This window comes from Oncorhynchus mykiss, chromosome 7 (genome assembly GCF_057628025.1).
Source record: "Oncorhynchus mykiss isolate SJ-2025 chromosome 7, ASM5762802v1, whole genome shotgun sequence".
In the NCBI taxonomy this organism is placed as follows: Eukaryota; Metazoa; Chordata; class Actinopteri; order Salmoniformes; family Salmonidae; genus Oncorhynchus; species Oncorhynchus mykiss.
The window spans coordinates 82690291-82717992 of record NC_143028.1 but is presented as its reverse complement, the minus strand read 5'-3'; the positions used below and the strand labels follow the sequence as shown (position 1 = coordinate 82717992).

At 41.5% G+C, this 27702-nt stretch overlaps 1 protein-coding gene across 50 annotated transcripts in view; it reads left to right on the top strand.

Annotated features, from left to right (window-relative positions):
• The window catches only part of slmapa (sarcolemma associated protein a), a 133265-nt gene that overhangs the window by 87933 nt on the left and 17630 nt on the right, over positions 1–27702 (top strand). For 25 of the 50 annotated variants that reach the window (XM_090242110.1, XM_090242107.1, XM_090242104.1 and 22 more), the window contains 5 exons: positions 710–793; positions 1380–1439; positions 11777–11977; positions 22555–22860; positions 26462–26579. In XM_090242110.1, coding sequence (XP_090098236.1) covers positions 710–793; positions 1380–1439; positions 11777–11977; positions 22555–22860; positions 26462–26579 — 769 coding nt within the window. Of the gene's footprint in view, positions 1–709; positions 794–1379; positions 1440–11776; positions 11978–22554; positions 23012–26461; positions 26580–27702 lie in introns of all 50 variants that reach the window. The other 25 variants (XM_090242111.1, XM_090242109.1, XM_090242105.1 and 22 more) reach the window with 2 other exon arrangements.

Sequence of the window (27702 nt, the reverse complement as noted above, 5' to 3'; positions counted from 1 at the left end):
TGACCACACCTCATACCCCCTGGCAGTCAGGCAGATAGATGACCACACCTCATACCCCCTGGCAGTCAGGCAGATAGATGACCACACCTCATACCCCCTAGCAGTCAGGCAGATAGATGACCACACCTCATACCCCCTGGCAGTCAGGCAGATAGATGACCACACCTCATACCCCCTGGCAGACAGATAGATGACCACACCTCATACCCCCTGGCAGTCAGATGACCACACCTCATACCCCCTGGCAGTCAGGCAGATAGATGACCACACCTCATATCCCCTGGCAGTCAGGCAGATAGATGACCACACCTCATACCCCTGGCAGTCAGGCAGATAGATGACCTCACCTCATACCCCCTGGCAGTCAGGCAGATAGATGACCACACCTCATACCCCCTGGCAGTCAGGCAGATAGATGACCACACCTCATACCCCCTGGCAGACAGATAGATGACCACACCTCATACCCCCTGGCAGTCAGATAGATGACCACACCTCATACCCCCTGGCAGTCAGGCAGATAGATGACCATGGATGGATGGAAACAAGGGGAGCAAGCCAACTGAAGCAACGGGGGGGGGGGGGGTCGTGTCATGTGTACTGTTTCAATATTGCTTATTGACTTAAACCTACTTGACATTCTGTTACATTTACATGTGGTTTTATTAGTTTGGTAGTTCTGTTGTAAGTGGTCTATCCCTCTGTCCAGTAGAAAACCTAGTGGATGCTAAGGAGTCGGACATGTCAGATACATTAAGTCCCAGCAAAGATCGCAGCAGTGACGACACGTCAGGTAAAACACCTTGAACAACCAGACACTGTTAACACCTCTTATTATATTAACAATGAACAACCAGACACTGTTAACACCTCTTATTATATTAACAATGAACAACCAGACGCTGTTAACACCTCTTATTATATTAACAATGAACAACCAGGCACTGTTAACACCTCTTATTATATTAACAATGAACAATCAGGCACTGTTTACACCTCTTATTATATTAACAAGTTTAGATTTTTTAGTGAATTTTTAGTTGACAGGTATGTTGATATTTTTTATTTAATTTTAAGGACTGACGTAGTTAAATGACTGTTTATGACTTTATATAAATTCATAACGTTAACCAGTCTTCACTATGTTTATAAGATGGTAACCAATGTAAAAAAAAGTTTTTATGTTAATCAATTCTAACTAGGACATAATCAGCATGGCGTGCTCGTGAATCTCTATCCCGAGCAGAACCACAGGATGGCTATTGATTTAGTTTGTCACTCAATGCCTCTCTGGCTGTTTGGCCTGGTCTGGTCCCAGCTCACTGTTAATCCTCTCTGTTCCTCTTCTCTTTCTGTCCTCTCTATCTCTCTCTGTGTAGACGGAAACATGGATGATCATGAGCTGAACGAGCCACAGAACAGGGTCGCCCTGCTCAAAGGTAATACATATATATATATATATATGTGAATATAGATTTACTTCTCAATGTTGGTTAAGACTAGTTTATTATGCGTTAGTGTGGTTGCCATCAAATCTTGTTGTGTGGAGGCAACGGTGGTTCACTTCTACGGTGGGTCACTTCAACGGTGGGTCACTTCAACGGTGGTTCACTTCAACGGTGGGTCACTTCAACCGTGGGTCACTTCAACGGGGGTTCACTTCAACGGTGGGTCACTTCAACGGTGGGTCACTTCAACGGTGGGTCACTTCTACGGTGGTTCACTTCAACGGTGGGTCACTTCTACGGTGGTTCACTTCTACGGTGGGTCACTTCAACGGTGGGTCACTTCAACGGTGGGTCACTTCAACGGTGGTTCACTTCAACGGTGGGTCACTTCTACGGTGGTTCACTTCTACGGTGGGTCACTTCTACGGTGGTTCACTTCTACGGTGGGTCACTTCAACGGTGGGTCACTTCAACGGTGGGTCACTTCAACGGTGGGTCACTTCTACGGTGGTTCACTTCTACGGTGGGTCACTTCAACGGTGGGTCACTTCAACGGTGGGTCACTTCAACGGTGGGTCACTTCAACGGTGGGTCACTTCTACGGTGGTTCACTTCTACGGTGGGTCACTTCAACGGTGGGTCACTTCAGCGGTGGGTCACTTCAACGGGGGTTCACTTCAACGGTGGGTCACTTCAACGGTGGGTCACTTCAACGGTGGGTCACTTCAACGGGGGTTCACTTCAACGGTGGGTCACTTCAACGGTGGGTCACTTCAACGGTGGGTCACTTCAACGGTGGGTCACTTCAACGGTGGGTCACTTCTACGGTGGGTCACTTCTACGGTGGGTCACTTCAACGGTGGGTCACTTCAACGGTGGGTCACTTCTACGGTGGTTCACTTCAACGGTGGGTCACTTCTACGGTGGTTCACTTCAACGGTGGGTCACTTCAACGGTGGTTCACTTCAACGGTGGTTCACTTCTACGGTGGGTCACTTCAACGGTGGGTCACTTCAACGGTGGGTCACTTCAACGGTGGGTCACTTCAACGGGGGTTCACTTCAACGGTGGGTCACTTCAACGGTGGGTCACTTCAACGGTGGTTCACTTCAACGGTGGGTCACTTCTACGGTGGTTCACTTCAACGGTGGTTCACTTCAACGGTGGTTCACTTCAACGGTGGGTCACTTCTACGGTGGGTCACTTCAACGGTGGGTCACTTCAACGGTGGGTCACTTCAACGGTGGGTCACTTCAACGGTGGTTCACTTCAACGGTGGGTCACTTCAACGGTGGGTCACTTCAACGGTGGGTCACTTCAACGGTGGGTCACTTCAACGGTGGGTCACTTCAACGGTGGGTCACTTCTACGGTGGGTCACTTCAACGGTGGGTCGCTGCCAGTGATGGGGATGTTGTACGATGAACATTTTGATTAGATAAGTTCAGTACTGGTAAAGCAGAGTACTGTAAACCGGGCTGTTTGGAAATGGCCACACGTTTTTTTTTATTTTTTTTTTACTGTCAATACGGTCTTCAAAAAATGTAAATATTTGTAGCTTATATTTAAGTAAAGAGAGACCGGAGCCTTGTGAGTCCACTGTTGTGCAGCAGGCGCCAGGTGATCTAGTTACATTAGGGAATTCACTACTGGATATTTACCCACTGGTTTGCTAACCTAGTAGCTTGTTACCTAGCTCAGTGGTTAGCGTCTTCCAAAATCAAGCTTCTCTTGGTAACAGCAGAGACATCCCCTCCTGGGACAAGAGCCTTGCTGTTTAATATTGCTTTTGTTCGCGCAACAAACTGTGTACCCTTTTTTTTTAGTTGTATAACTTTATGAACTGGGATGTCCTTCCTGCATATAGTTTGTCAGAGACTGTATAAAATGTTCGTAAATGCGCTCGTTAGCATTTAGATGGGATTTACTTGTACTTGTTTAGCATTACTATCCTTCGGATTACTGAGTATCAGTGAGGTTATAAATAGCGCCCCTTGTGTTCAGTGCATGTATTACCAAATAGCACCTTATTCCCTATATAGTGCAGCACTTTTGACCAGAGCCCTATTGCCTATATAGTGCAGCACTTTTGACCAGAGCCCTATTGCCTATATAGTGCAGCACTTTTGACCAGAGCCCTATTCCCTATATAGTGCAGCACTTTTGACCAGAGCCCTATTCCCTATATAGTGCAGCACTTTTGACCAGAGCCCTATTCCCTATATAGTGCAGCACTTTTGACCAGAGCCCTATTCCCTATATAGTGCAGCACTTTTGACCAGAGCCCTATTCCCTATATAGTGCAGCACTTTTGACCAGAGCCCTATTCCCTATATTCTGCAGCACTTTTGACCAGAGCCCTATTCCCTATATAGTGTAGCACTTTTGACCAGAGCCCTATTCCCTATATTCTGTAGCACTTTTGACCAGAGCCCTATTCCCTATATAGTGCAGCACTTTTGACCAGAGCCCTATGGCTATTAGTAGTGCACTATATAGGGAGCCATTTGGATGATATCAGGCCAGTCAACCTGGCAGGGTGTGGTATATGGTGTCGAGTTAGGGAGAGCTTTGTGGGGGTGTCGGGTTAGGGAGAGCTTTGTGGGGGTGTCGGGTTAGGGAGAGCTTTGTGGGGGTGTCGGGTTAGGGAGAGCTTTGTGGGGGTGTCGGGTTAGGGAGAGCTTTGTGGGGGGTGTCGGGTTAGGGAGAGCTTTGTGGGGGTGTCGGTTAGGGAGAGCTTTGTGGGGGTGTCGGGTTAGGGAGAGCTTTGTGGGGGTGTCGGGTTAGGGAGAGCTTTGTGGTGGGGTGTCGGGTTAGGGAGAGCTTTGTGGGGGTGTCGGGTTAGGGAGAGCTTTGTGGGGGGTGTCGGGTTAGGGAGAGCTTTGTGGGGGGTGTCTGTTTAGGGAGAGGTTTGTGGGGGGTGTCGGGTTAGGGAGAGCTTTGTGGGGGGTGTCGGGTTAGGGAGAGCTTTGTGGGGGGTGTCGGGTTAGGGAGAGCTTTGTGGGGGGTGTCGGGTTAGGGAGGTCAGAGGCCGAACTTGGCTAGTCGGGGACACTTCTGGCAAGTTCACTTTGGTTAACGGTGAACTCGCCTTTTAGCTGTGGAGTTGACAAGTCTCAACAACTGTCTTGGCTGTGTGCATAGGGTCGTTGTCCTGTTGGAAGGTGAACCTTTGCCCTAGTCTGAGGTCCTGAACGCTCTGGAGCAGGTTTTCATCAAGGATCTTTCTCCTTTGCTCCATTCGTCTTTGCCTCGATCCTGACCAGTCTCCCAGTCCCTGCCGCTGAAAAACATCCCCACAGCATGATGCTGCCACCACCATGCTTCACCGTAGAGATAGTGCCAGGTTTCCTCCAGACGTGACGGTTGGCATTCAGGCCAAAGAGTTCAATCTTGGTTTCATCAGACCAGAGAATCTTTTTTCTCATTGTGTGATAGTCTTTAGGTGCCTTTGGCAAACTCTAAGCCTGCAGTCATGTGCCTTTTACTAAGTAGTAGCTTCCGTCTGGCCACTCTACCATTAAAGGCCTGATTGGTGGAGTGCTGCAGATATTTTTGTCCTTCTGGAAGGTTCTCCCATCTCCACAGATGAACTATAGAGCTCTGTCAGAGTGACCATTGGGTTCTTGGTCACCTCCCTGACCAAGGCCCTTCTGCTCGATTGCTCAGTTTGGCCGGCCGGCCAGCTCTTGGGAAAGTCTTGGCTGTTCAAAACTTCAAGTTAAGAATGATGGAGGTCACTGTGTTCTTGGGGACCTTCAATGCTGCAGAAATGTGTTGGTACCCTTCCCCAGATCTGTGCCTCAACACAATCCTGTCTCTGAGCTCTATAGAAAATTCCCTTGACCTCATGGTTTGGTTTCTGCTCTGACATGCACTGGGAACTGTGGGACCTTATATAGACAGGTGTGTGTCTTTCCAAATCATGTCCAATCAATTGAATTTACCACAGGTGGACTCTAATCAAGTTGTAGAAACATCTCAAGGATGATCAATGGAAACAGGATGCACCTGAGCTCAATTTCGAGTCTCATAGCACAAGGTCTGAATACTAATGTAAATATATGTTTTTGCTTTGTCATTGTGGGGTATTGTAGATTGAGGGGCAGAAAATATACGATTTTAGAATGAGGCTGTAACGTAACAAAATGTGGAAAAAGTCTAGGAGTCTGAATACTTTTGCCGAAAACATTGTGTGAGTGTGACTATATGTGTCTTTGACACTGTGTTTGTGTGACTGTGACACTGTGTGACTGTGACACTGTGTGTGACTGTGACACTGTGTGTGACTGTGACACTGTGTGTGACTGTGACACTGTGTGTGACTGTGACGCTGTGTGTGACTGTGTGTGACTGTGTGTGTGACTGTGTCTGTGAGACTGTGTGTGTCTGTGAGACTGTGTGTCTGCGAGACTGTATTTACTCTGATCCCTCTAATTGTCTCTGTAATATCCCCGACGGAACAGAAGCCCTGGCAGCGGTCTGTCTGTCAGGTCGGTCATTACATTCATCATCACACTGAACACCTGTTTTTATCCGAAATCGTTGTTTTTAGTCTGTCTGCTACCACCAAGGTCAACTGATGACTTCATCAGGATCGTGTTATCAACTCCATGTTGATAAGTCTGGCTTTTAATGGCAGGGTTAACCTTGGTCTCTGCTCCCATTCAAGCAGTCTGCCAACTCTACTGCTTTCAGATCCATTGTATATCTCAACTGCTTTCATTATGAGAGACTGACTGAGTTCTGGTCAGTCAGTCTGCCAACTCTACTGCTTTCAGAGCCATTGTATATCTCAGCTGCTTTCATTATGAGAGACTGACTGACTGACTGACAGAACAGAAACTGTGGATAGATGGCGGTATTCGCTGAAAACTGAAAGCGCAAACCACCGCATTTAACCATGACAAGGTGACTGGGAATATGGTCAGATACAAACAGTGTAGTTATTCCCTCCGTAAGGCAATCAGACAGGCAGAACGTCAGTACTGAGACAAAGTGGAGTCGCAATCCAAAGGCTCAGACAGGAGACGTATGTGGTAGGGTCTATAGACAATCACGGATTACGAAGGGAAAATCAGCCGCATCGCGGACACCGACGGGACCCTGACGTGGATAACACAGTGCCACCGACACGGCCCGCTACCAAGGACTCTTGGCATTTCTGCTCCGTGGCCGACATTTAAACCCTCGCAAGGCTACCGGCCCAGACGGCATCCCGAGCAGACAGTTTGCGGACATAGTCAATCGCTCCCTATTCCAGTCTGTTGTCCCGACTTAATTCACGATGGCCACCATTGTTCCTGTACCCAAGAAAGCAAAGGTAACTGAACCTAATGACTATCGCCTTCGTAGCACTCACTTCTGTTACCATGAAGTGCTTTGAGAGTCAAGTTAAGGATCATATTACCTCCACCCTACAGGCCACCCTAGACCCACTTCAATTTGCGTAGTGCCCCAATAGATCCACAGACAATGCACACTGCCCTATCCCATATGGACAAGAGGAATACCTATTTAAGAATGCTGTTCTTTGACTACAACTCAGCATTCAACACCATTGTACCCTCCAAGCTCATCATTAAGCTCTGGGTCCTGGGTCTGAAACCTCCACTGATACTCAACACTGGGGCCACACAAGGGTGCATGCTGAGCCCCATCCTGTACTCTATGTTCACCCATGACTGTGCAGACGACACAACAGTAGTGGGTCTGATTACCAACAACAACGAGACGGCCTACAGGGAGGAGGTGAGGGCCCTCGGAGTGTGGCGTCAGGAAAATAACCTGTCACTCAACATCAACAAAACAAAGGAGCTGATCATGGACAGGAAACAGCAGAGGGAGCACTCCCATATCCACATCGACGGGACCGCAGTGGAGCAGGTGGAAAGCTTGAAGTTCCTCGGCGTACACATCACTGACGATGTGAAATAGTCCACCCACACAGACAGTGTGCTGAAGAACCTCAGGAGGCTGAAGAAATTTAGCTCGTCACCTAAAACCCTGACTGACTTGTACAGATGAACAATTGAGAGCATCCTGTCAGGTTGTATCACTGCCTGGTACGGCAACTGCTCCGCCCAAAGTACCTGCCCTCCAGGACACCTACAGCACCCGATGTCACAGGTAGGCCAAAAAGATCATCAAGGACATCAACCACCCGAGCCAAGGCCTGTTCAGCCGCTATGATCCAGAAGGCGAGCTCAGTACAGGTGCATCAAAGCTGGGACCGAGAGACTGGAAAAACAGCTTCTATCTCAAGGCCATCAGACTGTTGAACAGCCATCACTAGCCGGTTTCAACCCGGTAACGCAACCCTGCACCTTAGAGGCTGCTGCCCTATATACATAGACCTCGATTCACTGGTCACTTTAATAATGGAACACCTGTCACTCTAATGATGTTTACGTGCTGCTTTACTCATCTCATAATGTATATACTGTATTCTATTCTACTGTATTTTAGTCCATGACACTCCGACATTGCTCAATCTAATATTTATATATTTCTTCATTCCATTCTTTTACTTTAGATTTGTGTGTGTTGTGACTTGTTAGAAACTACTGCACTGTTGGAGCTAGGAACACAAACCATTTACTACACCCGCAACAACATCTGCTAAGTATGTGTGTGACCAATAACATTTGATTTGATTTGACAAGTCTCTCCTTTTAAATTCCTTGGGAAGTGTACGAATCCACACCTTCAAGAGAGAAGGGTAGAGAATTGGACCACAGCATTGATAGGACTGTTGGCTGTTGCATATATATACTCAGTAGCCAGTTTATTGGTTCGCTCCTGCAGACAGTGAGTCACGTGGTCGTGTCTTGTTATATAAAGCAGGCAGATGGGCATCCAGGCATTCAGTTACTGTTCCATCGGACAGTTTATTAGGTACACCGTCCCATTCACCATAATGGATGGCTCCTGCAGACAGTGAGTCACGTGGTCGTGTCTTGTTATATAAAGCAGGCAGACGGGCATCCAGGCATTCAGTTACTGTTCCATCGGACAGTTTATTAGGTACACCGTCCCATTCACCATAATGAATGGCTCCTGCAGACAGTGAGTCACGTGGTCGTGTCTTGTTATATAAAGCAGGCAGACAGGCATCCAGGCATTCAGTTACTGTTCCATCGGATAGTTTATTAGGTACACCGTCCCATTCACCATAATGAATGGCTCCTGCAGACAGTGAGTCACGTGGTCGTGTCTTGTTATATAAAGCAGGCAGACAGGCATCCAGGCATTCAGTTACTGTTCGATGGAACGTTAGAAGGGGCCATTATTCATGGTGCCTTTCAGCAATATGGCACCTAAGCAACTTTAAGCATGGTCTGATCGTCGGGTACCAGGCGAGCCGGATCCAGTATTTCAAACGTCCGACAGAGAATGGGGCGATAAACTAACAACATCCAGTCAGTGGCATTTCTGTGGGTGGAAAAACAGCTTGTGGATGAGAGAATTCGAAGGAGAATGGCAAGAATCGTGCTAATAAGCGAGGCACAAACATAAAAATAACAGCACAGAGCAGCATCTCTGAACACACCTCGTCGGTCTTCGTCATGGTTATTGCAGCAGACGACCACACCGGGTTCAGACGAACACACACTCCTATCAGCTTAAAACGGGGGGGGGGGGGGGGGGGGGAGAAGAGTCATGGTGTGACTGAACCCCACTAGAGGGAACTGTTGAGACAGTGATAGATGTTGGTTGGTTGGTACTGTTTAACTTCATCCACTGAATACTGTATTTATTCATGGGACACATGACACATGGAAGAATATTTCAACTTAATCAATACTAGATGGAGGGTTGGAGGAAGGGAGGGTTGGAGGAAGGGAGGGTTGGAGGAAGGGAGGGTTGAAGAGGAAGGGAGAGAGGGGAAGGGAGGGAAGGGTAGATTGTCTCATTTCATCATAGATATGTAATGGCCATATGTGTTAGTCACTGTAAAGTAAATACTCTCCTTGGTCACCATCTGACACACACCAGTCTGGAGGGTGAAGTCACAAGCTCTGCTGATTGGCTGCTGCATAGCAACCTAGTGGTGCCAAAAGCCCAGGTCTGCCCTATACATTTCCATTACAATTGCCAGAACAGCCAACCTTGACACTTTTGGTCTCTAAAATATCTTTCTAATGAAGAAGTTGTATCCCCCGCGGTGAATTATTTGAAGGTTTACTACAAATATAAAATATATTGAATTCAATAGTGATGCTTTCTGACAAGAAACACAAGCTGGCAGCTCCATTAACCTCTCAGGCAGGAGGAAAACGTTGACCCATGATCCTTTTGAGATTATTCATGGTGCCTTTCAGCAAAATGGCACCCTTCAAATTCAAAAAGTTCCCCGGGCTTCGTGCGCCATCGGGAGTTGACGGGGAGGACGTCAGCGCCGTCACCATTTACTGGTTTTAACGGAGAGATCAGCAGATATAAACAGCGTCATGACATCAGTGTTAAACATCTGGTGTGTGATCTGTGATGTGAGATGGTTGGCTTGTGGTCCTCCCTGCCCCCCAGACCACATCATCCCCAAAGGACCTTCACACTCCAAGACTCTCAACCACATCAAACACACAACCCTTCAGCAGTCATCACCCCAGACAGGGTCCTGGTCTGAAGTAGGGGGGGCAACCCTGATGCGGTTAGGGCTAGGTGGGGGGGTGGACCCCGACGCGGTTAGGGCTAGGTGGGGGGGTGGACCCCGACGCGGTTAGGGCTAGGTGGGGGGGCCCTGATGCGGTTAGGGCTAGGTGGGGGGGGGGACCCCGACGCGGTTAGGGCTAGGTGGGGGGGTGGACCCCGACGCGGTTAGGGCTAGGTGGGGGGGTGGACCTCGACGCGGTTAGGGCTAGGTGGGGGGGTGGACCCCGACGCGGTTAGGGCTAGGTGGGGGGGTGGACCCCGACGCGGTTAGGGCTAGGTGGGGGGGTGGACCCCGACGCGGTTAGGGCTAGGTGGGGGGGTGGACCTCGACGCGGTTAGGGCTAGGTGGGGGGGTGGACCCCGACGCGGTTAGGGCTAGGTGGGGGGGTGGACCCCGACGCGGTTAGGGCTAGGTGGGGGGGTGGACCCCGACGCGGTTAGGGCTAGGTGGGGGGGTGGACCCCGATGTGGTTAGGGCTAGGTGGGGGGGTGGACCTCGACGCGGTTAGGGCTAGGTGGGGGGGTGGACCCCGATGCGGTTAGGGCTAGGTGGGGGGGGAACAGGTTCAGAGTTCAACACAATAACTTCTGAAATACTCTCACGCTGTCTGTTGTGCTACTGTAGAAACAACACTTCTTTCAGTGATCCCTAAACTATATGGGACCACATGCAACATCGTTCAAATGGGGACCCTCTCCCCTTCCAGGTCTGTATGCGGCTGACTGCATTAGTGGGTTCTGTCCCAAATGGCACTCCGTTCCCCTATGTAGTGCACCGCGTGTTAACCAGAGCACTATTGGCCCTGGTCAAAAGTAGTGCACTATATATAGGGAATGGGGGGGGGGTCCCATTGGGGCCGCAGACTAGGACTGTCGTCTGGTAGTGATTAGTGACTGAGGTATTTCGTGGTTAACTTGGCTACCAGATCCATTCCCTCATCGTCACTTTGTCAGTGAAGTTACATCATTAGAACGTGTAAGTTCAATAGTCTGCTGTTGATTTTCAAACCGGCCTGGACTCCATTACGCCGTAGAATCCGTGTGTTAGTCTGCTGCTTGTGGGAGATGTTCTGTAATTTCATCTTTAGTCTAGGGGGTTGCTGGGATGATAAACCCAAAAATTACAGACACAGACATTGACCTCTTACTGAAGCATTTAGTTTAGGTTGGTCATTTTGGGTGATTTTTGCAACACAAACACATTCCTGCAGATCGGTATTACCGAATGTGCCCACAAGGGACGCCATTTCAACAGGGATCTTGATCCAGGAAGGGATGGAATGTCTCTGCTGTAACCATTGAAGTTTGATCTTGACATTTAGCCACTTAGCCACTTAGCTAGCAAGTTAGCAAACCAAATGTATAGCTGGACTCCGGAGCTGGATATCATTTATTTGACACCTCTTAGATTTCTTGCAGTTATAAGCGGTGGTGTAGCACGGACCCCCCCAGCCGCCCACTGGGCTGATTTTTAAATGGAACCATTCAGCGTCTTGAAACGAAGTACATTCACCTTAAGATTGTAGAGTGTATGTCCCAGTCTGTCCCTATGTCTAACTACCTTGTCCTCTCTCCAGGCGAGCTCCATCGGGCCAACCTGGATGGACAGTCCACTATTGTCCACTATGTGTCCCTCCCTGTCTAACTGTCCCCTCTGTCCACTCCTCTCTTCAGATGAGCTCAGTCGCGCCAACCTGGAGCCCGGGGACACAGAGCAGGTGATTAACCACCTCCACAGAGAGCTGCTGGAGGCCCAGGAGTTGGCCAACACAGGCAAGCAGAAGTGTCTGGAGCTCCAGGCCTTACTGGAGGAGGAGAGGAGGAGTAACAGGCAGCAGACTGAGGAGTCAGCCAAGCAGATCCAGTACCTACAGAGTGAGTATAGTACATTAGAGTATAGTACAGATCAGTACCTACAGACTGAGGAGTCAGCCAAGCAGATCCAGTACCTACAGAGTGAGTATAGAACAGATCAATACCTACAGAGTGAGGAGTCAGCCAAGCAGATCCAGTACCTACAGAGTGAGTATAGAACAGATCAATACCTACAGAGTGAGTATAGAACAGATCAATACCTACAGAGTGAGTATAGAACAGATCAATACCTACAGAGTGAGTATAGTACGGATCAGTACATTAGAGTATAGTACAGATCAGCACCTACAGAGTTGAGTATTGTACAGATCAGTACCTACAGAGTGAGTATAGAACAGATCAATACCTACAGAGTGAGTATAGTACGGATCAGTACATTAGAGTAGAGTACAGATCAGCACCTACAGAGTTGAGTATTGTACAGATCAGTACCTACAGAGTGAGTATAGAACAGATCAATACCTACAGAGTGAGTATAGTACGGATCAGTACATTAGAGTATAGTACAGATCAGCACCTACAGAGTTGAGTATTGTACAGATCAGTACCTACAGAGTGAGTATAATACAGACCAGTACATTAAAGTATAGTACTAATTTAGGGACTAATTTAGACTTTAGACACCAGGTGGGTGATTCCCCTCTAATCAGGGACTGATTTAGACTTTAGACATCAGGTGGGTGATTCCCCTCTAATCAGGGACTGATTTAGACTTCAGACATCAGGTTGGTGATTCCCCTCTAATCAGGGACTGATTTAGACTTTAGACATCAGGTGGGTGATTCCCCTCTAATCAGGGACTAATTTAGACTTTAGACATCAGGTGGGTGATTCCCCTCTAATCAGGGACTAATTTAGACTTTAGACATCAGGTGGGTGATTCCCCTCTAATCAGGGACTGATTTAGACTTTAGACATCAGGTGGGTGATTCCCCTCTAATCAGGGACTAATTTAGACTTTAGACATCAGGTTGGTGATTCCCCTCTAATCAGGGACTGATTTAGACTTTAGACATCAGGTGGGTGATTCCCCTCTAATCAGGGACTAATTTAGACTTTAGACATCAGGTGGGTGATTCCCCTCTAATCAGGGACTAATTTAGACTTTAGACACCAGGTGGGTGATTCCCCTCTAATCAGGGACTGATTTAGACTTTAGACATCAGGTTGGTGATTCCCCTCTAATCAGGGACTGATTTAGACTTTAGACATCAGGTGGGTGATTCCCCTCTAATCAGGGACTGATTTAGACTTTAGACATCAGGTGGGTGATTCCCCTCTAATCAGGGACTAATTTAGACTTTAGACATCAGGTGGGTGATTCCCCTCTAATCAGGGACTAATTTAGACTTTAGACATCAGGTGGGTGATTCCCCTCTAATCAGGGACTGATTTAGACTTCAGACATCAGGTGGGTGATTCCCCTCTAATCAGGGACTGATTTAGACTTCAGACATCAGGTGGGTGATTCCCCTCTAATCAGGGACTGATTTAGACTTCAGACATCAGGTGGGTGATTCCCCTCTAATCAGGGACTGATTTAGACTTCAGACATCAGGTGTGTGCAATTCATTATCAGGTAGAACAGAAAACCAGCAGGCTTTGGACCTCGTAGGGTCAGAGTTGAATACCCCTGCCACATACTATATCGATACAGTACCTATCTACATTACTATACCATACATTACATTACTATACCATGCATTGCATTATCCTACCATACATTACATTACTGTGGCATAAATTACATTACAATACTATATCATACTTTATATTACCATACCATACTATACATTACTATACCATACATTATTATACTATATACTACGTTACTAGTACCATACATTACATTATTATACTATATACTATGTTACTGGTACCATATATTACATTACTATACTATATACTATGTTACTGGTACCATACATTACATTACTATACTATATACTATGTTACTGGTACCATACATTACTATACTATATACTATGTTACTGGTACCATACATTACATTATTATACTATATACTATGTTACTGGTACCATACATTACATTACTATACTATATACTACGTTACTGGTACCATACATTACATTATTATACTATATACTACGTTACTGGTACCATACATTACATTACTATACTATATACTACGTTACTGGTACCATACATTACATTACTATACTATATACTACGTTACTGGTACCATACATTACATTATTATACTATATACTACGGTACTGGTACCATACATTATTATACTATATACTATGTTACTGGTACCATACATTATTATACTATATACTACGTTACTGGTACCATACATTACATTACATTACTATACTATATACTACGTTACTGGTACCATACATTACATTACTATACTATATACTACGTTACTGGTACCATACATTACATTACTATACTATATACTACGTTACTGGTACCATACATTACATTATTATACTATATACTACGTTACTGGTACCATACATTATTATACTATATACTATGTTACTGGTACCATACATTACATTACATTATTATACTATATACTACGTTACTGGTACCATACATTACTATACTATATACTATGTTACTGGTACCATACATTACATTACATTACTATACTATATACTACGTTACTGGTACCATACATTATTATACTATATACTACGTTACTGGTACCATACATTACATTACATTACTATACTATATACTACGTTACTGGTACCATACATTACATTACTATACTATATACTACGTTACTGGTACCATACATTACATTACTATACTATATACTATGTTACTGGTACCATACATTACATTATTATACTATATACTATGTTACTGGTACCATACATTACATTATTATACTATATACTATGTTACTGGTACCATACATTACATTACTATACTATATACTACGTTACTGGTACCATACATTACATTACTATACTATATACTACGTTACTGGTACCATACATTACTATACTATATACTACGTTACTAGTACCATACATTACATTATTATACTATATACTATGTTACTGGTACCATACATTACATTACTATACTATATACTACGTTACTGGTACCATATATTACATTATTATACTATATACTACGTTACTGGTACCATACATTACTATACTATATACTATGTTACTGGTACCATACATTACATTACATTACTATACTATATACTACGTTACTGGTACCATACATTACATTACTATACTATATACTATGTTACTGGTACCATACATTACATTATTATACTATATACTATGTTACTGGTACCATACATTACATTATTATACTATATACTACGTTACTGGTACCATACATTACATTACTATACTATATACTACGTTACTGGTACCATACATTACATTACTGTACTATATACTATGTTACTGGTACCATACATTACATTACTATACTATATACTACGTTACTGGTACCATACATTACATTATTATACTATATACTACGTTACTGGTACCATACATTACATTATTATACTATATACTACGTTACTGGTACCATACATTACATTACTATACTATATACTACGTTACTGGTACCATACATTACATTACATTACTATACTATATACTACGTTACTGGTACCATACATTACATTAGTATACTATATACTATGTCACTGGTACCATACATTACATTATTATACTATATACTACGTTACTGGTACCATACACTACGTTACTGGTACCATACATTACATTACTATACTATATACTACGTTACTGGTACCATACATTACATTATTATACTATATACTACGTTACTGGTACCATACATTACATTACTATACTATATACTACGTTACTGGTACCATACACTACGTTACTGGTACCATACATTACATTACTATACTATATACTACGTTACTGGTACCATACATTACTATACTATATACTACGTTACTGGTACCATACATTACATTATTATACTATATACTACGTTACTGGTACCATACATTACTATACTATATACTACGTCACTGGTACCATACATTACATTACATTATTATACTATATACTACGTTACTGGTACCATACATTACTATACTATATACTACGTTACTGGTACCATACATTACTATACTATATACTACGTTACTGGTACCATACATTACATTATTATACTATATACTACGTTACTGGTACCATACATTACATTACTATACTATATACTACGTTACTGGTACCATACATTACATTACTATACTATATACTACGTTACTGGTACCATACATTACATTATTATACTATATACTACGTTACTGGTACCATACATTACATTACTATACTATATACTACGTTACTGGTACCATACATTACATTATTATACTATATACTACGTTACTGGTACCATACATTACATTACTATACTATATACTACGTTACTGGTACCATACATTACATTACTATACTATATACTACGTTACTGGTACAATACATTACATTACTATACTATATACTACGTTACTGGTACCATACATTACATTATTATACTATATACTACGTTACTGGTACCATACATTACATTACTATACTATATACTATGTTACTGGTACCATACATTACATTACTATACTATATACTACGTTACTGGTACCATACATTACATTACATTACTATACTATATACTACGTTACTGGTACCATACATTACATTACTATACTATATACTACGTTACTGGTACCATACATTACATTACTATACTATATACTACGTTACTGGTACCATACATTACATTACTATACTATATACTACGTTACTGGTACCATACATTACATTAGTATACTATATACTATGTCACTGGTACCATACATTACATTACTATACTATATACTACGTTACTGGTACCATACACTACGTTACTGGTACCATACTTTACATTATTATACTATATACTATGTTACTGGTACCATACATTACATTATTATACTATATACTATGTTACTGGTACCATACATTACTATACTATACTATATACTACGTTACTGTTACCATACATTACATTATTATACTATATACTACGTTACTGGTACCATACACTACGTTACTGGTACCATACATTACATTATTATACTATATACTATGTTACTGGTACCATACATTACATTACTATACTATATACTACGTTACTGGTACCATACATTACATTACTATACTATATACTACGTTACTGGTACCATACATTACTATACTATATACTACGTTACTGGTACCATACATTACATTATTATACTATATACTATGTTACTGGTACCATACATTACATTATTATACTATATACTACGTTACTGGTACCATACATTACATTATTATACTATATACTACGTTACTGGTACCATACATTACATTACTATACTATATACTACGTTACTGGTACCATACATTACATTACTATACTATATACTACGTTACTGGTACCATACATTACATTACATTATTATACTATATACTACGTTACTGGTACCATACATTACATTACTATACTATATACTATGTTACTGGTACCATACATTACATTACTATACTATATACTACGTTACTGGTACCATACATTACATTACTATACTATATACTATGTTACTGGTACCATACATTACATTATTATACTATATACTATGTTACTGGTACCATACATTACTATACTATATACTATGTTACTGGTACCATACATTACATTATTATACTATATACTACGTTACTGGTACCATACATTACATTACTATACTATATACTACGTTACTGGTACCATACATTACATTACTATACTATATACTACGTTACTGGTACCATACATTACATTACTATACTATATACTACGTTACTGGTACAATACATTACATTACTATACTATATACTACGTTACTGGTACCATACATTACTATACTATATACTATGTTACTGGTACCATACATTACATTACATTACTATACTATATAATACGTTACTGGTACCATACATTACATTATTATACTATATACTACGTTACTGGTACCATACATTACATTATTATACTATATACTACGTTACTGGTACCATACATTACATTACTATACTATATACTATGTTACTGGTACCATACATTACATTACATTACTATACTATATACTACGTTACTGGTACCATACATTACATTACTATACTATATACTATGTCACTGGTACCATACATTACATTATTATACTATATACTATGTTACTGGTACCATACATTACATTACTATACTATATACTATGTTACTGGTACCATACATTACATTACATTACTATACTATATACTACGTTACTGGTACCATACATTACATTACTATACTATATACTATGTCACTGGTACCATACATTACATTATTATACTATATACTATGTTACTGGTACCATACATTACATTACTATACTATATACTACGTTACTGGTACCATACATTACATTACATTACTATACTATATACTACGTTACTGGTACCATACATTACATTACTATACTATATACTATGTCACTGGTACCATACATTACATTATTATACTATATACTACGTTACTGGTACCATACATTACTATACTATATACTATGTTACTGGTACCATACATTACATTACTATACTATATACTACGTTACTGGTACCATACATTACATTACTATACTATATACTATGTTACTGGTACCATACATTACATTACATTACTATACTATATACTACGTTACTGGTACCATACATTACATTACTATACTATATACTATGTCACTGGTACCATACATTACATTATTATACTATATACTACGTTACTGGTACCATACATTACATTATTATACTATATACTACGTTACTGGTACCATACATTACATTACTATACTATATACTATGTTACTGGTACCATACATTACATTACATTACTATACTATATACTACGTTACTGGTACCATACATTACATTACTATACTATATACTATGTCACTGGTACCATACATTACATTATTATACTATATACTATGTTACTGGTACCATACATTACATTATTATACTATATACTACGTTACTGGTACCATACATTACATTATTATACTATATACTATGTTACTGGTACCATACATTACATTACATTATTATACTATATACTACGTTACTAGTACCATACATTACATTACATTATTATACTATATACTATGTTACTGGTACCATACATTACATTACATTATTATACTATATACTACGTTACTGGTACCATACATTACATTACATTATTATACTATATACTATGTTACTGGTACCATACATTACATTACATTATTATACTATATACTACGTTACTAGTACCATACATTACATTACATTATTATACTATATACTATGTTACTGGTACCATACATTACATTACATTACTATACTATATACTATGTTACTGGTACCATACATTACATTACTATACTATATACTACGTTACTAGTACCATACATTACATTACATTATTATACTATATACTACGTTACTGGTACCATACATTACATTACATTATTATACTATATACTACGTTACTGGTACCATACATTACATTACTATACTATATACTACGTTACTGGTACCATACATTACATTATTATACTATATACTACGTTACTGGTACCATACATTACATTATTATACTATATACTACGTTACTGGTACCATACATTACATTATTATACTATATACTATGTTACTGGTACCATACATTACATTACTATACTATATACTACGTTACTGGTACCATACATTACATTATTATACTATATACTACGTTACTGGTACCATACATTACATTACATTATTATACTATATACTACGTTACTAGTACCATACATTACATTACATTATTATACTATATACTATGTTACTGGTACCATACATTACATTACATTATTATACTATATACTACGTTACTGGTACCATACATTACATTACATTATTATACTATATACTATGTTACTGGTACCATACATTACATTACATTATTATACTATATACTACGTTACTAGTACCATACATTACATTACATTATTATACTATATACTATGTTACTGGTACCATACATTACATTACTATACTATATACTACGTTACTAGTACCATACATTACATTACATTATTATACTATATACTACGTTACTGGTACCATACATTACATTACATTATTATACTATATACTACGTTACTGGTACCATACATTACATTACTATACTATATACTACGTTACTGGTACCATACATTACATTATTATACTATATACTACGTTACTGGTACCATACATTACATTATTATACTATATACTACGTTACTGGTACCATACATTACATTATTATACTATATACTATGTTACTGGTACCATACATTACATTACTATACTATATACTACGTTACTGGTACCATACATTACATTATTATACTATATACTATGTTACTGGTACCATACATTACATTACTATACTATATACTATGTTACTGGTACCATACATTACATTACTATACTATATACTACGTTACTGGTACCATACATTACATTACTATATCTTACCTTACTATACATTTTATTTATTTTATTATACCATGCCATACATTACATTACTATGCATCACAATACTATACCATACTATACATTACTATGCCATACATTACTGTATATTACATTACTATACTGCACATTACTATACCATACTTTACATTACAATACCATACTTTACATTACAATATATTACATTGCTATACCATACATTACAATACCTTAAATTACTATACCTTAAATTACTATACCTTAAATTACTATACCTTACATTACCTTACATTACTATACCATACATTACCTTACATTACTATACCATACATTACAATACCTTAAATTACTATACCTTACATTACTATACATTACATTACAATACATTACATTACTATACATTACATTACTATATCTTACATTACCTTACATTACTATACCATACATTACAATACCTTAAATTACTATACATTACATTACAATACCTTAAATTACTATACATTACTATACCATACATTACCTTACATTACTATACCATACATTACCTTACATTACTATACCATACATTACCTTACATTACTATACCATACATTACCTTACATTACTATACCATACATTACCTTACATTACTATACCATACATTACCTTACATTACTATACCATACATTACCTTACATTACTATACATTACATTACTATACCATACATTACCTTACATTACTATACCATACATTACGATACCTTAAATTACTATACATTACATTACTATACATTACATTACAATACCATACATTACGATACCTTAAATTACTATACATTACATTGCTATACCATACATTACTATACCATATAATACCATGCATTGCTATACCATGCATTGCTATACCATACATTACATTACTATACATTACATTACTATACATTACATTACTGTACCGAACATTGCATTACCATACATTACCATACATTACTATACATTACATTACTGTACCTTACATTGCTATACCTTACATTACTATACCATACATTACATTGCTATACCATACATTACATTGCTATACCATACATTACATTGCTATACCATACATTACATTACATTGCTATACCATACAGATACATTACTATACAGTGCGTACAGTAACCGTAACAAACAGATGTACCTAAATACAACCCACCCACCCCCTTACGGCAGCTCTGAGTTTTCCTTATTCCATATAGTTATTAGGGCAGCTCTGAGTTTTCCTTATTCCATATAGTTATTAGGGCAGCGCTGAGTTTTCCTTATTCCATATAGTTATTAGGGCAGCTCTGAGTTTTCCTTATTCCATATAGTTATTAGGGCAGCTCTGAGTTTTCCTTATTCCATATAGTTATTAGGGCAGCTCTGAGTTTTCCTTATTCCATATAGTTATTAGGGCAGCTCTGAGTTTTCCTTATTCCATATAGTTATTAGGGCAGCGCTGAGTTTTCCTTATTCCATGTAGTTATTAGGGCAGCGCTGAGTTTTCCTTATTCCATATAGTTATTAGGGCAGCTCTGAGTTTTCCTTATTCCATATAGTTATTAGGGCAGCTCTGAGTTTTCCTTATTCCATATAGTTATTAGGGCAGCTCTGAGTTTTCCTTATTCCATATAGTTATTAGGGCAGCTCTGCTTTGGGGTGGGAATCAAACCAGCAAGCTTGTGTATGGCAACCCACGTCTGACAGCCCGTATCTATTATTGTTGTTTACATTACACAACTGTTTCAAGGTCAGTTGGGGGAGAGATGTTGTATATTATATAGTGTATATGAAAGTATATACCATCTGTTTCCAGGTCAGTTGGGGGAGAGATGTTCTATATTATATAGTGTATATGAAAGTATATACCATCTGTTTCCAGGTCAGTTGGGGAGAGATGTTCTATATTATATAGTGTATATGAAAGTATATACCATCTGTTTCCAGGTCAGTTGGGGGAGAGATGTTCTATATTATATAGTGTATATGAAAGTATATACCATCTGTTTCCAGGTCAGTTGGGGAAGCTAGCGGTAGACATGGAGGAGCTGAAGGAGCAGAGAGAGAGCAGCATCAGCAGCACACAGGAGGAGCTGTACTCTGCTCAGGAGGAAGTGCTAGTTCTCCACCACGCCATGGAGGCCGCCACGGCCGAGAGGGAGCGAGACATTGCCGCCCTGCAGAGGGACCTGGGAGGTGTCACGGCCGAGCTGGAGAAGTGGCGTCAGGCTGCGTCGAAATACGAACAGGAGATCAACTCCTTGCAGGCCACCTTCCAACAGCAGAGCCTGCACCAGCAGAGAGCCCTCGAGCTACAAGGTACGATACTATGCTAACCCATAACCTTTCTAACAGCAGAGCCTGCACCAGCAGAGAGCCCTCGAGCTACAAGGTACGATACTATGCTATGCTAACCCCTAACCTTTCCAACAGCAGAGCCTGCACCAGCAGAGAGCCCTCGAGCTACAAGGTACGATACTATGCTAACCCCTAACCTTTCCAACAGCAGAGCCTGATGGGTGTTCCTGATCAATTCCTTACATTATCCTCCATCATATTGAATTGAAACTGACCTCTCTCTCTATACCCCAGCCAAAATACACGTTGTTGTTGTACTTTGTGATCACATCCTTGCAGCATAAAAGTTGCCAGTGTTTTGAATTCAGAAGGACTGCTATAATAAGGATCTGTTTCTGTAGGAGAGTTGGAGCGCCTTCAGAAGGACTGTTATAATAATGATCTGTTTCTGTAGGAGAGTTGGAGCGCCTTCAGAAGGACTGTTATAATAATGATCTGTTTCTGTAGGAGAGTTGGAGCGCCTTCAGAAGGACTGCTATAATAATGATCTGTTTCTGTAGGAGAGTTGGAGCGCCTTCAGAAGGACTGTTATAATAATGATCTGTTTCTGTAGGAGAGTTGGAGCGCCTTCAGAAGGACTGTTATAATAATGATCTGTTTCTGTAGGAGAGTTGGAGCGCCTTCAGAAGGACTGTTATAATAATGATCTGTTTCTGTAGGAGAGTTGGAGCGCCTTCAGAAGGACTGTTATAATAATGATCTGTTTCTGTAGGAGAGTTGGAGCGCCTTCAGAAGGACTGCTATAATAATCTGTTTCTGTAGGAGAGTTGGAGCGCCTTCAGAAGGACTGCTATAATAATGATCTGTTTCTGTAGGAGAGTTGGAGCGCCTTCAGAAGGACTGTTATAATAATGATCTGTTTCTGTAGGAGAGTTGGAGCGCCTTCAGAAGGACTGCTATAATAATGATCTGTTTCTGTAGGAGAGTTGGAGCGCCTTCAGAAGGACTGCTATAATAATGATCTGTTTCTGTAGGAGAGTTGGAGCGCCTTCAGAAGGACTGTTATAATAATGATCTGTTTCTGTAGGAGAGTTGGAGCGCCTTCAGAAGGACTGCTATAATAATGATCTGTTTCTGTAGGAGAGTTGGAGCGCCTTCAGAAGGACTGTTATAATAATGATCTGTTTCTGTAGGAGAGTTGGAGCGCCTTCAGAAGGACTGCTATAATAATGATCTGTTTCTATAGGAGAGTTGGAGCGCCTTCAGAAGGACTGTTATAATAATGATCTGTTTCTGTAGGAGAGTTGGAGCGCCTTCAGAAGGACTGCTATAATAATCTGTTTCTGTAGGAGAGTTGGAGCGCCTTCAGAAGGACTGTTATAATAATGATCTGTTTCTGTAGGAGAGTTGGAGCGCCTTCAGAAGGACTGTTATAATAATGATCTGTTTCTGTAGGAGAGTTGGAGCGCCTTCAGAAGGACTGTTATAATAATGATCTGTTTCTATAGGAGAGTTGGAGCGCCTTCAGAAGGACTGCTATAATAATGATCTGTTTCTGTAGGAGAGTTGGAGTGCCTTCAGAAGGACTGCTATAATAATGATCTGTTTCTGTAGGAGAGTTGGAGCGCCTTCAGAAGGACTGTTATAATAATGATCTGTTTCTGTAGGAGAGTTGGAGCGCCTTCAGAAGGACTGTTATAATAATGATCTGTTTCTATAGGAGAGTTGGAGCGCCTTCAGAAGGACTGCTATAATAATGATCTGTTTCTGTAGGAGAGTTGGAGTGCCTTCAGAAGGACTGCTATAATAATGATCTGTTTCTATAGGAGAGTTGGAGCGCCTTCAGAAGGACTGCTATAATAATGATCTGTTTCTGTAGGAGAGTTGGAGCGCCTTCAGAAGGACTGTTATAATAATGATCTGTTTCTGTAGGAGAGTTTGAGCGCCTTCAGAAGGACTGCTATAATAATGATCTGTTTCTATAGGAGAGTTGGAGCGCCTTCAGAAGGACTGTTATAATAATGATCTGTTTCTGTAGGAGAGTTGGAGCGCCTTCAGAAGGACTGCTATAATAATCTGTTTCTGTAGGAGAGTTGGAGCGCCTTCAGAAGGACTGTTATAATAATGATCTGTTTCTGTAGGAGAGTTGGAGCGCCTTCAGAAGGACTGCTATAATAATCTGTTTCTGTAGGAGAGTTGGAGCGCCTTCAGAAGGACTGCTATAATAATGATCTGTTTCTATAGGAGAGTTGGAGCGCCTTCAGAAGGACTGTTATAATAATGATCTGTTTCTGTAGGAGAGTTGGAGCGCCTTCAGAAGGACTGCTATAATAATGATCTGTTTCTATAGGAGAGTTGGAGCGCCTTCAGAAGGACTGTTATAATAATGACCTGTTTCTGTAGGAGAGTTGGAGCGCCTTCAGAAGGACTGCTATAATAATGATCTGTTTCTGTAGGAGAGTTGGAGCGCCTTCAGAAGGACTGCTATAATAATGATCTGTTTCTGTAGGAGAGTTGGAGCGCCTTCAGAAGGACTGTTATAATAATGATCTGTTTCTGTAGGAGAGTTGGAGCGCCTTCAGAAGGACTGCTATAATAATGATCTGTTTCTGTAGGAGAGTTGGAGCGCCTTCAGAAGGACTGTTATAATAATGATCTGTTTCTGTAGGAGAGTTGGAGTGCCTTCAGAAGGACTGTTATAATAATGATCTGTTTCTGTAGGAGAGTTGGAGCGCCTTCAGAAGGACTGTTATAATAATAATCTGTTTCTGTAGAAGAGTGGGAGCGCCTTCAGAAGGACTGTTATAATAATAATCTGTTTCTGTAGGAGAGTTGGAGCGCCTTCAGAAGGACTGTTATAATAATGATCTGTTTCTGTAGGAGAGTTGGAGCGCCTTCAGAAGGACTGCTATAATAATGATCTGTTTCTGTAGGAGAGTTGGAGCGCCTTCAGAAGGACTGTTATAATAATGATCTGTTTCTGTAGGAGAGTTGGAGCGCCTTCAGAAGGACTGCTATAATAATGATCTGTTTCTGTAGGAGAGTTGGAGCGCCTTCAGAAGGACTGCTATAATAATGATCTGTTTCTGTAGGAGAGTTGGAGCGCCTTCAGAAGGACTGTTATAATAATGATCTGTTTCTGTAGGAGAGTTGGAGCGCCTTCAGAAGGACTGCTATAATAATGATCTGTTTCTGTAGGAGAGTTGGAGCGCCTTCAGAAGGACTGTTATAATAATGATCTGTTTCTGTAGGAGAGTTGGAGCGCCTTCAGAAGGACTGTTATAATAATGATCTGTTTCTGTAGGAGAGTTGGAGCGCCTTCAGAAGGACTGTTATAATAATGATCTGTTTCTATAGGAGAGTTGGAGCGCCTTCAGAAGGACTGTTATAATAATGATCTGTTTCTGTAGGAGAGTTGGAGCGCCTTCAGAAGGACTGCTATAATAATGATCTGTTTCTGTAGGAGAGTTGGAGCGCCTTCAGAAGGACTGTTATAATAATGATCTGTTTCTGTAGGAGAGTTGGAGCGCCTTCAGAAGGACTGCTATAATAATGATCTGTTTCTGTAGGAGAGTTGGAGCGCCTTCAGAAGGACTGTTATAATAATGACCTGTTTCTGTAGGAGAGTTGGAGCGCCTTCAGAAGGGCTGTTCCAGTCTGCAGCAGGAGTGTGAGTGTCTCCGTTCTGAGAAGACGACCCTGGTGAACAGACTACACGGACTGGAGACGGACCTGGACAGGTGGGTCCACACACCGTAGACACAGCAGATTGGAGGGGGGGGGGTGTTATCCCTGATGGTCAACGGAACGCCTTAGCCGCTACACCAGGAAATATGTCACTACACAGAGCAATGACATCCAGAAGTGACAGTGGTAGGTCTGCCAAGTGTTGCTTTTTGTTGACTGCAGACCCGACTTACTGCAGACCCGACTTACTGCAGACCCGGCTTACTGCAGACCCGGCTTACTGCCGACCCGGCTGACTGCCGACCCGGCTTACTGCAGACCCGGCTTACTGCAGACCCGGCTGACTGCAGACCCGGCTTACTGCAGACCCGGTTTACTGCAGACCCGGCTGACTGCAGACTGGGTCTCTTCCTCTAACTAGGCCCGGTGGGGTGTGAATCCCCCTTTCTAACTGAACTAAGCGAGGAAGCCCAACTGCCTTTACAATGGGAGGGACATTTTAGGAAACACTCATCTCCATCTGATGTAAGACTTCTACAAGTGTTCCACTTCTAGGTGTATTGTCAAAGGAGGAGTCTGAGTGGAAGTGTTACCGTTTCAGACCTCTGAGCTGCAGCAGGGTTACCGTTTCAGACCTCTGAGCTGCAGCAGGGTTACCGTTTCAGACCTCTGAGCTGCAGCAGGGTTACCGTTTCAGACCTCTGAGCTGCAGCAGGGTTACCGTTTCAGACCTCCTCACACTGAGCTGCAGCAGGGTTACCGTTTCAGACCTCTGAGCTGCAGCAGGGTTACCGTTTCAGACCTCTGAGCTGCAGCAGGGTTACCGTTTCAGACCTCTGAGCTGCAGCAGGGTTACCGTTTCAGACCTCTGAGCTGCAGCAGGGTTACCGTTTCAGACCTCCTCACACTGAGCTGCAGCAGGGTTACCGTTTCAGACCTCTGAGCTGCAGCAGGGTTACCGTTTCAGACCTCTGATCTGCAGCAGGGTTACCGTTTCAGACCTCTGAGCTGCAGCAGGGTTACCGTTTCAGACCTCTGAGCTGCAGCAGGGTTACCGTTTCAGACCTCTGAGCTGCAGCAGGGTTACCGTTTCAGACCTCTGAGCTGCAGCAGGGTTACCGTTTCAGACCTCTGAGCTGCAGCAGGGTTACCGTTTCAGACCTCTGAGCTGCAGCA